This window comes from Colossoma macropomum, unplaced genomic scaffold, assembly GCF_904425465.1.
Source record: "Colossoma macropomum unplaced genomic scaffold, Colossoma_macropomum, whole genome shotgun sequence".
Taxonomy (NCBI): Eukaryota; Metazoa; Chordata; class Actinopteri; order Characiformes; family Serrasalmidae; genus Colossoma; species Colossoma macropomum.
In genome coordinates this window covers 105,333-120,000 of record NW_023494795.1, presented here as the reverse complement: position 1 = coordinate 120,000, position 14,668 = coordinate 105,333, and the positions used below count along the sequence as shown (strand labels likewise).

At 41.5% G+C, this 14,668-nt stretch overlaps 1 protein-coding gene across 1 annotated transcript in view; it reads left to right on the top strand.

Annotated features, from left to right (window-relative positions):
- The window catches only part of esrrgb (estrogen-related receptor gamma b), a 29,197-nt gene that overhangs the window by 4,527 nt on the left and 10,002 nt on the right, over positions 1-14,668 (top strand). Inside the window, exons 2-4 of the mRNA XM_036581094.1 lie at positions 5,314-5,669; positions 8,506-8,622; positions 13,542-13,658. Of these exons, the coding sequence (XP_036436987.1) occupies positions 5,314-5,669; positions 8,506-8,622; positions 13,542-13,658 (590 nt within the window). The remainder of the gene's footprint in view (positions 1-5,313; positions 5,670-8,505; positions 8,623-13,541; positions 13,659-14,668) is intronic.

The following is a 14,668-nucleotide window of genomic DNA, read 5'->3' as shown; positions in this document are numbered from 1 at the left end:
CTGGTCTCTCTCTCTCATCTCTCTCTGTCTATAGTTTTTTCAAGTTCAAATTTGCTTTATTGACATGACAAATGTACATTTGTATTGTCAAAGCACAACAAAAAATGATCTATATATTAAAAGTTAATAAAGAAAAATATATAAAAAAATAATAATAATAATAAAACAAAATACAAACCAAGATTAATATATGATAATGTAATAATTAAGAACAGAAAGTGTTAATCATAAATTAATAATATAAAAGTACATGTAATAATAAAACAAAACCTATTGAATATGTGTGTAGTTTATAATAGAGAAGAGAAAAGAAAATGTTAATAATAAAATATAGGGAAAAGAAAAATATATATATATATATAAATCTATATCTATATCTGTTGTTATCTCTTCTCTCTATACATATCCTCTCTTTCGTCTTTCTCTCTCTCTTCTCTCTGTGTCTCTCTCCTCTCTCTCTCCTCTCTCTCTCAATATGCATCTGTTCTCACTCTGTATCTCTCTACTTTCTCTCTCCTCTCTCTGTCAATGTTTCTGTATCTCTCTCTTCTTTCTCTCTTCTTTCTCTATCTCTCTCCTTTCTCTTTCAGTATGTCTCTGTTCTCTCTCTGTATCTCTCTCTGTCTCTCTCTCCTCTCTGTATCTTCTCTTTCTCTCTCTCTCTCTCTCTCCTCTCTCTCTTTCACTCTCCTCTCTCTCTGTCAATATGTTTCTGTATCTCTCTTCTTTCTCTCTTATCTCTCTGTCTCTCTCCTTTCTCTTTCGGTATATCTCTGTTCTCTCTCTGTATCTCTCTCTCGCCTCTCTCTCTGTCTCTCGCTTCTCTCTCTCTGTATCTCTCTGTGTCTCTCTCTCCTCTCTGTATCTTCTCTTTCTCTCTCTCTCTCCGCTCTCTTACCCCTCTCTCTCTCTTACCCTCTCTCTCTCTCTCTCTCTCTCTCTCTCTCTTTCTCAGCATTTAAACTCAGTTCTGAATCTCAGAACAGAAAGCTGAACATAATGAATATATTTAATGTAAATAATGTTAAAATTATTAATAAACCTGAAAGAAAAACGTTTGTTTGCCTTTCATCACCCAGGAATGAATAAAGATTGTCTAAAATCATCTCAAAATACCATAAAACAGTGTCTCAGTGAATTCATAACCATATCTTTCTGTGAGGGAGCTTTTAGAGGTGGACGTCTGGTTCCTATCACCACCACTGTGAACAGTTGTGACTGTAAGTTTCTCACATCAAACCACTCTGAGTGACTCTGTTTACATCTTAATCGTTTAATTATGCAGAAATTTTAAAAAGTTGTTTTAATTCCCCTTTAACAATTCTGTCTAAAGGAACGCTGCTCTTCACGGTAAGTAGACGTCGGAGGCTCCAGACTTATCAGCCGGCAGAATAAAAGCGAGGCGGCAAACACCCATTACAGCCGTATCAGCCAGCAGCGCAGACTGTTTACATAGGAAAGCAGTGAACTCGAGGAACGAGAAGAAAAGAGAGGTATCAGAAAAGAGTCAGCGGAAACGCGGCGCACGTTGAAGGAGGTTTTAAGTGTTAAAGTAACTGATAGCACTTTATAAACTAACACGGCGGGAAGTTCAGCTCCATTAACAGGCCTTTACCCTGGTAGAGGAGCACGTGAGGAGAGCGATCAGACAGAGGGAGGCACACAGAGAGAGCGTCTGTATGTCTTTAGGATTCTCCACCTCCTGATCAGGACAGAGATCCATTGTCTCTCGTGTTTTGTGTTGTTGTTTATTCACATATGGCGTGTAAACAAACCAGGATCACCTCAGAGCAAACACGAGAACGAAGGAAATAAGGGAGATCAGTACAGCCGTACGCAGAGGTCTGTTTTGTTGAGTAGATCCTCTACAGGGAACAAACTTAGACATTAAATGTGGTGTTTTTGGACCAATTTTAGTGCACAATTTCGGTTTATTTACTGCATTTAACACATTTAAATAATATATATATATATAAATAAAGGGTGCCATAACTTTTTCACAGGCCATATTTTGTGTTCATATGTAAGCTTCTATGTATAGATAGTGGTTCTACATAGAACCATGAACACTCAAAGAACTATTTGCATGCCTAAATGGTTCTTTGCATGGCAAAATAGTTCTTCAGATAGATGGAGAACGTGTTATGGTTCTATATAGAACTTTTTTGAAAAAGGTTCTTCTGTTGATACCCTTTTTGGTGCTATATAGAACTCTTTTAAAAAGAGTTTACATAGAACCATATACAACATGTTCTCCATCAATCTGAAGAACGCTTTGACAATGCAAAGAACCTTTTAATCATGCAAAGGGTTCTTTGAGTGTTCATGGTTCTATGTAGAACCTTTTCAAAAAAGGTTCTATATAGCACCAAAAAGCGTTCTTATATTGTCACTATGTCAAGCTTCTAACAATAGAAGAATATGTTGTGGTGCTATACAGAACCCTTTTCAAAAAGGTTCTGTATAGAACCATATGCAACATGTTCTCCATCAATCTGAAGAATGATTTCACCATGCAAAGAACCTTTCAAACATGCAAATGGTTCTTTGAGGGTTAATTTCTATATAGCACCAAAAAGGGTTCTTCTGTTGTTATGATGTCAAGCCTGTAACAATAGAAGAATACTTTGCGGTGCTATACAGAACCTTTTTTGAAAAAGGTTCTATATAGAACCATATGCAACATGTTCTCCGTCAATCTGAAGAACGATTTCACCATGCAAAGAACCATTTAAGTATACAAAATGTTCTTTGAGTGTTCATGGTTCTATTAACCTTTTTGAAAATGGTTCTATCTTGCACCAAAAAGTGTTCTTCCATTGTTACGATGTCAAGCCTGTAACAGTAAAAGAACCCTTTGCGGTGCTATACAGAACCCTTTTCAAAAAGGTTCATCACACATTCTCCATCAATCTGAAGAACCCTTTAACAGTGCAGATAACCTTTTAATTATGCAAAGAGTTATTTGGTTCTATGTTGAACCATTTTCTTTACTTGAAGAACCATCTTTTTAAGTGTTTACATATCAAACTTAGCAAATAAACAGAAATTTTGCACTAAAATCTGCAGAAAATTATATTTATTGAAATATTTATGTTTGTCCACTGTGGAGGATGTATTACATGAACAAAATTAAAAGGTTCCCAAAAAGTTTTCAGTGAAGGTTTTCACAACTTTTCAAGTATTGTAATATTTTCCTGCTAAACTTAAACAGAAAAGGTTCATAGAAAAAGTATTACTGACAAATTTGATTAAAAAAATTACTGACAACTTCTGTTTTTGTTGCAAATTTTTGGCCGTGTTAAAAACGTTTTTCCTTTGGATGGTAAAACTATTTGGAGATGAAATTCTGATTATTTCTTAGTAGTAAAGACTCATTCAGCTGTAAGTTCAACCCTTATGTTAAAGATTCATCTTTCCATGTAACAATTTAACTTCAACTCATAGGAAACCGACATACAAAAAACGCAAAATACGGGCATTTACAGACAACACAGCGAGGCAGTTACGGAGCGGAAGTGTTTAACGCGGTGCGGAAGTGGAGAGGCTGAGTGAACAGCTTTGTCTCCAGGTAATTCTCTGGCAGAGCTCGCTTGAAGAGACTTAGGGCAATGGGATTGCAGCGGTGGCGGTCAGGTCAGCGCTAAATCCACTCGCTCACCCACAAATCAGCTTCAGCATCACGTTACTGGCAGCCTGCCGGGAGGCGTGTGCGTGCATGCGCTTGTGTGTGAGAGTCGGCGAGGTGGGGGCGGGGCCACACACCTGGCTGAGCGTTGATGGGCAGGTATTAACAGGTAGGGGCCGCTAATAGCCGTGTGTGTACTGTAAACATGTGTGGCAGACAGACGTGGGAAAGCTGGAGGTGAAAGCTGTGAGAAAGAGCTGTCATTTGTGGCGTTTTGTTACGGCTGCGCATTTTTTTCCTGCATTTAAAGCAGAATTTCCGCTCAGAGGAAGCGCTGGAGCTGACGTGGTGGAATTTTTGGATGAAATTTCCAACGTCTGGCTAAAGAGGCTCAGAGATAAAATGCTGCGTTTAGCTGATTTGGCCTTTTTTTCCTAAGGCAGAAAAACATGAGGTGCACTGCATGGACTTTTTTGTGTTTTTTTGTGCAGGCAGGAGGTTTAACTACTACTATCCACCAATTATTAATGATTAAGTCATTACACTGTAATCAAAGTCATGTGGTTTAGTACACGGACATGCCATTTTTTGTGTCCTGATGAAGGCCTGAGAAGGCCACAACGCGTCGGCACGTTTTTATACATATCACCATGTTTCACAAAAGGCTTTTTATACTTTTCTTAAGACGGTGTGCCCGGGAATTTCTTTCTTCTGGGATTTGTTTGGCACATGGTTTGTGGGTGTGGATGATTTTTTTGGCTTTTGACACTCCCAGCCTGGAATTTTGAGTTCATGTGGTTTGGTGTTCGAATTGTTCATAGTGGTTCTGATTATGGGTTTAAGACATTTATAAGCTCCCTCTCAGAAAGTTATTACATAAAATAGTTTTAAACATGTTTTGAGAAGGTTTGGGCTTAAAACATATTTTGTTTAGTCCATTCATGGTGGAGGGATACTTGCAGGGTGTTGTGAGGAAAAATAATCCCCAGATAAAATGTATTTTCATCAGCATTATACATATAAACACATATCAACATGTGTAGGTTCACTGGTAGTTTTGGATAGTCAATAAATTGGCCGCCGAAACCAGAGCTTTTAGATTCGGGTGGCCAGGTAAGACCCAGAGGTGACACGCTGCTGGGAAAAGAAATGAAATACCATAGTGTTACTGTATAAAAACGACACAAAAAGTAATGGATCTTTCTTTGTACGTAACCAAATCTGTCCATCATTTCCATATAAATAAAATATTACATCAATACAACTGAAGAGTTTGCTTATAAAAAACAGACATTTTAATGAATTTTCATAAATCATTTTTTAAAATTTTGCTTTCCAATTAATATCAAACTGTATTTTCTTGTTTTGATTAAAAATGTAAAAAAATTGGAGTAAAAATATGAGTAAACTTTATTGAATTTCTTTTTTTTTGTTAATTTAAATTTAGTTTTCTGGCAAACGCAGATAACTCCAGTGGTGCTGCTTTATGAACAAGGCACAATACAGGACAGCCAATCAGAACAGAGGTCATTTACATATACCCACATAAATGACATCAAATACAAGAAAAGTGGAATATACTGACAATTGTAATAGTTCTTTATTGGAAATCATATTTTAGCTGAACTCAAGGCTTCTCAGAGTTAAAAAGTAATGTTTCATTTGCTGTCCTCTTCTCTCCACAGCTTCCTGGACATGATGTCAATCAACACCCACTGCCCCGCCTACATCAAGACAGAGCCCTCAAGCCCCGCCTCCCTGACGGACAGCCTGACGCAGCACAGTCCAGGGGGCTCATCGGACACGGGCAGCAGCTACAGTTCTATCGCGAAGGGCAGTCTGAGGGGCATGGACTCGCCCTCTCTGAGGCCCGGCGGCGCCCCCTGTAGGCTGCTGGAGGAGCCGCAAGTGAAGAGCGAGTTTGGGCTGACCACTTCGCCCAAGCGCTTGTGCCTGGTCTGCGGCGATATTGCGTCCGGCTTCCACTACGGCGTGGCCTCCTGCGAGGCCTGCAAAGCCTTCTTCAAACGCACCATCCAAGGTTAGAACACAGAACATGCTCTAGTTTTCAGGGGTCTATAGCTTTAACAGAGCTGTATGGATGTGTAGTCACACAGCTGCAGTACAAATCTATGACTCAACCAGATTGGTCTAAAACTGGACCGTTGAGTCCTACATAGCCACAGTTCACAGTCCTTAAACTGTGTGGGCAGTCTCCAGCAGCTGGACCGTGAAGCTCTAAAGTTAACGCTCTGGCCCCTGAGATTTAGACTCGAATAAGATTGATTTCTTGAGTCCGTCGGGGCAGCCAGGTGTTTGTTTGAGAGGAACGGTGGATGTAGTGTAGAAGCTTCTTTTCATTTTACTCCAATAGATTGCAACTATTCTAGTTTAGAAGAGTTTACTGGTTTTTGGAGTTAAAAAATAATTGGTAATTGGGAGTTTAAGTGGATTTGATACCTTGTCCTACTGGGGTCCTTGGTGCAGGGAAGCCCACAGCAGCCACGGTTACCCCAAGTTTTTTATTGGGCCCCTCCAGGCTTGGACAGCCCATCAGGTGTTCCGCAATATCCTCTAGTGGATAGCCTGACTTCCCCCGACTGCTACTGCTGTATATGGCCTCCGTCTAATTTTTGTACATATAAAGCCATATAGCATAGCATATCCATCAACTCATTTTACACAAACAGAACCCAACAGAACCATTGTGAGTCATGTGGAACCCTTCTGTGCATACATTTCTTATGAGGGCTGGGGGGCTTTAATTGTGTAGTGTGTGGTGTGGGTGTGCTGGGGTGGGTTCATGTTGGGTCCAGTTTCTTCTCTTTCAATAATACACAACAAAAGCGACTGTAATGCTGATAGCTCCCCTTTGTGGAGAATCTTCAGATTGCTAAATATGAGTGCCTTCCTTTGTTAGATACTAAGGCCCAGTCCCATTTCTTATTTGTACCCCTACCCCTTGTTTTCGAGTGTCTCCTTGCCCCTTGGAGCTGAGTTACAGGGTAGTGGTTGAAATCTTCCCTCTGAAATGGGACCCTCAAATAAAAAGAGCATCACTTCATTAACAGCTACCAGCGCTGCTCTGTAGGCGACCCTGCCAGTCTGCAGTGACAGCAGAGGAGGGTAAAGTTCAGCTTTAGCTACATTTAGGGCATCATATGCCTTCAAAGAGGGGGGCAATTATTTATTATCACCCACCCCTAATTCTTCAGTGATTTGAAGCTGAAGTCAGATATTCACCAGCTTCTCGTTCAAATTCTCCCGTTCCACCTTAAATGGTGCAGCAGTTCTGATCCCTGAGGCGCCAGAATGTAACTGCTGCACCATTTAAGGTGGAACGGGGAAATTTAGCTAGCTAGCTACCGAGACATCAGCTACTACTAGTGCTTTTTATGCTTGTTATGAAGAAAAGGACCATAATACACTGAAACAACATTAACCTAGCATAATACAGTGGTTATCGTAATATTTTAACAGAGAAAATTCTCACAGTTGTGTGTTTCTTTGGTCTCTTGTTCTCCATCTTGCAGTTTTTTCTTTTTTTCTCATAACTCTCTGTTTGGAGTCTCTGAAAAACCTCCGTTTGGAGGGCCATGTAGCCCCAACACTTCACCCTACCCCTCTATCTCAACAATACCTGGGACACCCTACCCTCTAGATGTGAACATACAAAACAGAGGGGTAGGGCTAAGTGGTAGGGGCGAGGGCTAAAATGGGATTGGGCCTTGGTTAGTAACGTCGTTACCAAGTTACTTAGTTATTAACTTAGTTACAAGCCAGATGTAAATATCTCTCAAAAGGTAAAGACACCCCCCTCCCCCACAGCATGCTTATAATTGAGTATACACTCATGTTTTTTCTCTAATAAAATAGAGACCCCCCTCCACATCCCACATGAGGCATATCCTGCTCTGGTCTGGATGAATCCCACTGCAGATGAGTGGTTCCCATCCTCCGCTCCACAACGCCACAAAGCTTCTGTTTGTTTGCACTATTTGCATATTTAGACTGTTTATACTGGAGCGACACACTGTGTGGTCGTTTAACGTTATCGTGTGTGCGTGTGTGGGTGGGTGTTGGGGGCTGTATGGGTGGGGTGCACAGGAACTGTTTCAGGTGTAATCCTAAAAGCTTTGAACAGGATTACACCCGAAACGACCGTGGCCAGTGGATTAACCATAGAGATCACCGGGGCAGGTGTATGACGTTGGCTGCAGTTTGACTTTTTGGGTTAGACTAAGAAAAGTCTTATTCCGTATAGTTACATATCCCCACTCAAAACATTATATATCAAACACCTTATTATATGTGCATGTATAGTTTTAAACACTGTGTCCACTCACTGTCCACTCTATTGACTCTATTGACTCTACTCTATTGACACTCCTACCTTGTCGGTCCACCTTGTAGATGTAAAGTCAGAGGCGATAGCTCATCTGCTGCTGCACAGTTTGTGTCGGTCATCCTCTAGTCCTTCATCAGTGGTCACAGGACGCTGCCCACAGGACGCTGTTGGCTGGATATTTTTGGTTGGTGGACTATTCTCAGTCCAGCAGCGACACTGAGGTGTTTAAAAACTCCAGGAGCACTGCTGTGTCTGATCCACTCAGACCAGCGCAACACACACTAACACACCACCACCACGTCAGTGTTACTGCAGTGCTGAGAATGACCCACCACCCAAATAGTACCTGCTCTGTGAGGGTCCATGGGGGTCCTGACCACTGAAGAGCAGGGTAACAAAGTATGCAGAGAAACAGATGGACTACAGTCTGTAAGTGTAGAACTACAGAGTGCTCCTATATGGTCAGTGGAGCTGATAGAATGGACAGTGAGTGTAGAAACAATTAAGTTTTCTCTCTCTCTCTCTGTAGGGAGTATTGAGTATACGTGTCCAGCGAACAGTGAGTGTGAGATCACTAAGAGGAGGAGGAAGTCCTGCCAGGCCTGCCGCTTCACCAAGTGCATCTCAGTGGGCATGCTCCGAGAGGGTGAGTGACACTTCAATTCCAAAGCCGATTATTTTGATGCGGTTATTAAATACAAAACACTGATCACACAAATGTGTCACACAGGACTAGAATACTGTAGCGTCAACAGAAGAAGAGACACAGCGGAAGCCATGACCTGCTGTAATAAGTGCTGTCTGTTGAACACGTCAGCAGAAAGAAGTGCATAGTGCACGCTGAACTCGAGGGGGAGTTTCACCCCTGATGGTGACCACCCCCCACACACAAAACCCACAGCCCCTCACACTAAGCAGCACAAGTAACACAAACACATAACTATAACTAACTGACAACAATAATAACCAACAGCATTTAGTCCCTTTGTTGGAGGGTGCGCACTACCATGAGCCTTTGCATGTGGCCATCTGCCTAGCCACACGTCCAGAGTCTTAGGCGCCAGCGTCAGCCGGGAGTAGAGCGCTACACAGCTCCCCCTTCAAAGGTCAGCTGGTCCCCAGCGACCTACCAGCTCGAGCCAAGTCTTTGGGCGCACGTACAGTCCTGGCAAGAACACAATATCAATGTAGCTGAACTGTTACTGTCAGATTGATACTGCACCCATGCACCTGTACACCTCTACAGTGTGTGTGTGCAGTGTGAGAGCAGAGCAGTATGAGGGATGGCCGGTACGAGTGTGTGTGTGTATATATATCCATATATATATATATGGATGCTGTTTGTACGAGTCTGCAGCTGTGTGTGTGTGTGTGTGTGTGTGTGTGTGTGTGTGTGTGTGTGCGCGCAGGTGCACAGAGAGGATATATGTGTCTCCACCTGCTAAACCACAGTACAGAACTGCTGTATGGTCTCATGAAGGAACACAGTCCATCTGCAGACAAGACTAATATTGTATTGATTTTTGGCCACTTTATTAGAAACACCCACCTGTGCATCCACTCACTGGCCACTTTATTAGAAACACATACTTTGTGTGTCCACTCGCTGGCCACTTTATTAGAAACACATACTTTGTGCTTCCACTAACTGGCCACTTTGTTAGAAACACCCATCTTGTACTTCCACTTACTGGCCACTTTATTAGAAACACCCACTTTGTACTTCCGCTAACTGGCCACTTTATTAGAAACACCCACCTTGTATTTCCGCTAACTGGCCACTTTATTAGAAACACACATCTTGTACTTCCACTAACTGGCCACTTTATTAGAAACACCCACTTTGTACTTCCTTTCACTGGCCACTTTATTAGAAACACATACTTTGTGCTTCCGCTAACTGGCCACTTTATTAGAAACACCTACCATGTGCGTCCACTTTGATGTGGAGTCGGGAGGGGGGTGGTTATATTCAGATTGTAAATCAGAGAGGGGAGATGAGTGTGAGAATCTTTATGAGGTCTGATAAAGTCTGAACTAATTAAATCAGACACCACAGATCAATAGTTATAATGGAATCAGATTAATCTCACCTGCTTTTAACAATACACATTTAACTGAAGGGCACGACCAAGGACACACACACACACGCTTACACACACACACACACACACACACACACAGTAGGACACTCAGCGGAGCAGGGGGTCCGCCGCACTCGTCTGATCAGTGTTTCATGTTTCTGTGTTTGTTGATGTAGTTCAGTGTGTAACACTTGCATGGTGAATTGGCTTTAAAGAAGCGGGCGATGATTACATCACACACACACACACACACACACACACACACACACACACACACACAAACATACACTCTGCTTTCAGTCCCAACAAGACAGTTAAACTGTAGGCCGTCTGTTCAGCTGTGAGTGACTTTGTGTTCAGGAGTGTAAAGTTTTCTACAGAATCAGCTCAGTTTAATCACAACACCAGCACACGCTGCTCTCACCTCCTCTCTCCTTTCACCTCCTCTCTCCTTTCACTCCTTTTACTCATCTTTTTATTCATCTCTTTACTTTACTCCTCCCTTCACTCCTTTAACCCTTATGTCTTCTCTCCTTTTACTCCTCTCTTCACTTTATTCCTCTCTTTTCTCCTTTTACTCCTCTCTTCTCCTCCCTCTTTTCTTTACTCCTCTCCTTTCTCCTTTTTAGTCCTCTTATCTCTCTCCTTTTTACTCCTCTCTTTTCTCCTTTTACTCTTCTCATTTTTACTCCTCGTCTCTCCTTGCACTCCTCTCTCCACTCGACTCCTTTCCTGTTCTCTCTCCTTTTACTCACCTCTCCTCATCACTTCTCTTCTTTTCATTCTTCTATTCTCTTCTACTTTCTTATTTCTGTAGGTCTTTGCTTTTTCTCTTCTCTTCTCTTCTCTTCTCTTCTCTTCTCTTCTCTAAGTTTGTGCCAACATTTCATAAACTCTCTTATATCACATATAATATAAGATCAATAAGCTTTTATTAACAGAACAAGAGGATTTCTTAAACTATAGGACAGATGCACACACACACACACACACACACACACACACACACACACAGTGAGCAGCTGAAAGTGTGTTAATGTAGCATATTAACACCTCCAGCACACACACACACACACACACACACACACACACACACACACACACATCCATAAACACAGTCAATCTCACACACTCTCTCTTAAACGATGGGGCGTGGAAACTTTCGCACCAACAGCTGCTGCTCTTTTCCAAACGCTGTCACAGTCGGCTCATTCGTGCTATGTGGCCGATGCTGCGCCTCCGTCAAGCTCCTAAAAGCAAATGCCATTCAGACATGTGACTGCAGTCTGACGGTCAAACCTGAACATCAAAGTGTGTCTGCGTTTTTAAAAATGTGTGAATGTGTGTTTCAGCAGGTTGACCTGTGAGATCAGACGGTGAAAAATAGCGTTTATAAAACAGCTTCTGGAGTCTGATTGGCTGAGCCGTGTCTGACATGAAATACTCGGTATATAACAGCTGTTTACAGCTCTCTATTAAAGGGGAACTCCACCAATTTAGCAAAATTACTCAATCATTCAACCTTTTACATTCATTCAGAGTGGTTTCGTGTGAAATGCGCCTTTCTAGAGAAATTTAGCGAGTTAAAATTGTTCACCATTGTAGTTCTAGGAACCAGACGTCCGTATATCTACACTACAAATATCACCATTTTATCTGCTGTCCAAAATGACCAGTGAACATGTGTCTTATGAGATTTTATTTGTCACGCTGATAACGGTAAACAAGGCTAAATTAAAAAATGTTTCTTTGGGTACTATTTTTTTCCTTACAACGTCCTGCATGTATCTCTCCGCCCCTCATGCCTTTTGTGTTGTGTGGGTTGGCGGCGTTGTGTCACACGGCGTCACCAAAACTCAGAGCTTATGTGAGCAACGTTATTCATCAGAGGAGCCGTGATAGATCACAGTTCACCTCACTGTCCTTCCCCATAAACTGGTGAGCAGAGTAGCAAGTAGTTTGTTGTTGACACCATCAATTTCCATTCACTTTGGGTTCTTCTGCTTCAGCGCCGCTGTTATATCCCAATCAGTTTCCCCTTAAATTCACGTTCCCTTTGACAAATCAGGTCTTCGCATTCACTAAACTACACAACACTTGAACTATGGAACGTGAAAAGGGTTAAGAAAAAATTGAACGGCTGCATGTTTTTACATGGCATAATTGAGATTCTGTGATAAATATTATTTTTTTAAATTGAGTAAACAGTAAACAATCATACTGATAAATACTTTTTGTACCGTTCGTTGCTGATTGGGTGAATATAGCTGCCGTTTTGAACCTTTGCACTTTCCGTAGTTCCAGTGTTGCTTGGTGTTGTTATCTGTTCAGTAAATGCGCCACCCGAGGACCTGATTTGTCAAAGGGAACATGAATATGAGAGGGAACTGAATTGGATACAACACCGGCATTAGCTGTGTTGAACGGCTGTAGCTACAGGCCATTAAGTACAAAAGCATGTTAGCTCATGCGCATTGATCTCAGTTGAGATGTGATTTTGAGAGGAAACGTGGAAGTAATCCTGGAGTAATAGTTTATAGTACAAATACGTTTTAGGCCAAAACTAGCTTTTAGAGCCATTAAATGCTTCGGTTGTCTGGTTCCTAGTACTGTAATGGTGGATAATTCTGACTCAGCACATTATTATAAACCACTCATGGAATAATGGAATAATCATGAGATAATCTCAGACTGGTATGACCATAGCTCACTTTTGTCACTGACCCACCTAAAACAGTGCTCAAATCTACTTTCACTATCAAATTCTGATGAATAAATAAATTAAAAACACAAATAACTTCTCACAGTAGCCATAATCCAGACAGCAAGCATATATATATATATATATACACATTGCTGTTGTCGGAACAAAACCTTGTATCTCCAAAATGGTAACTTTACAGGAGAAGGAAAAAACATACTTTACTTTTAATGCAAGTCAATGGAACCAGAATTTTCTTCCCAGTCATTCTGTGCCGTTTCTTTTGGTCCACTCATACAAGGTTTTATTATATCATTATTATTCATATATCCAGGTGCTTCCATCATAAGGACTAAGTCTGTCCTCTCTACATAACTTATGAAAGGATCATAAATATTGTAAAAGAGTGATTGATTACCCCTGATAGAATATGTCTTTTTTTCTAAGGGCGGAGTTAAATCCAGTTACCCATACTCGACCTGCCGATCCTTTTCCATGATAGAGCAATAACTCTTTTGGCCAATAATACATCTATTTCTAAAATTACACAAATGTATTTGTAAGGTAAGGCAGTTATATACATTCGCATCAGTCAGTTATACTGCAGTTTATTATTCATTTGAATTGATTTACTGAACGTTTGTGTTTGTAATCATATTGTATGTTGTTATTTATGTAATGTAGCACATTGGGAAGCTGTATCGGGTAGAGAGTCTGTAGCAGCAACACAGACACCAGTGCAGAGTAATAGTGCTGTGATGTGTATTTGCGTGTCCACAGGCGTCCGTCTGGACAGAGTTCGAGGAGGACGGCAGAAATATAAAAGGGGTCTGGAGTCAGAAAACAGCTCTTACCTCAACATGCAGTTTCCTCTGAACCACAAGAAAGCACGAACAGGTACAAACAGCCCACTGTTTGAGTGATAGATTACCAAAATGCATTTCTGTCTTAGTCCATGAGATGGCGCTGTTTCTTTCTAGTGAGACCAAGGTGTCTATTACTAGGAACGGTCTGATAGTGTAGTGGATTACACTACAGATATGTTGACCTGACTCGTGACTCGACTCAAACCCGTGCTCAATTGACTTGGACTCGTGCTTAAGTGATTCACGACTTGACTTGGACCCATGCTTAATTGACTCACAGCTTGACTCGGACTCGTGCCTAACTGATTCACGACTCGAACTGGACTCATGCTTAACTGATTCACGACTCAATGTAGAACTGTGCTTTACTGACTCACACTCAAATCAGACTTGCAATTAAGACTCACGACTCAGGCTCCTGCTTAACTGTATTACGACTTGACTCAAATTCATGTTTAACTGACTCACGACTCGAATGAGTCTCTTGCTTAACTGCCTTGCAACTCAACTCAGACTCCAGCTTAGCTGATTCACGACTTGACTCAGAACCGTGCTTAACTGACTCGCACTTGATTCACACTTGCACTTTACTGACTCACGACTAAGACTCCTGCTTAACTGTATTACGACTTGACTCAAATTCATGTTTAACTGACTCATGACTTGAATGAGTCTTGTGCTTAACTGCAATGCAACTCAACTCAGACTCATGCTTAACTGAGTCATGACTCAGAACTGTGCTTAACTGACCTGCACTCAATTCAGACTTGCCCTTAACTGACTCATGACTCAGACTCCTGCTTAACTGACTTGTGGCCTGACTCAGACTTCATGCTTCACTGCCTTGTGACTCGACTGAGGCTCATGCTTAACTGACACAAGACTCAGACTCATGCATAACTGACTCATGACTCGAATGAGTCTCATGCTTAACTGCTTCACAACGTAACTCAGACCCATGCAGTTAAGCATTGGTCTGAGTTAAGTTGTGAAGCATTTAAGCATGAGACTCATTCGAGTTGTGAGTCAGTTAAACACGAG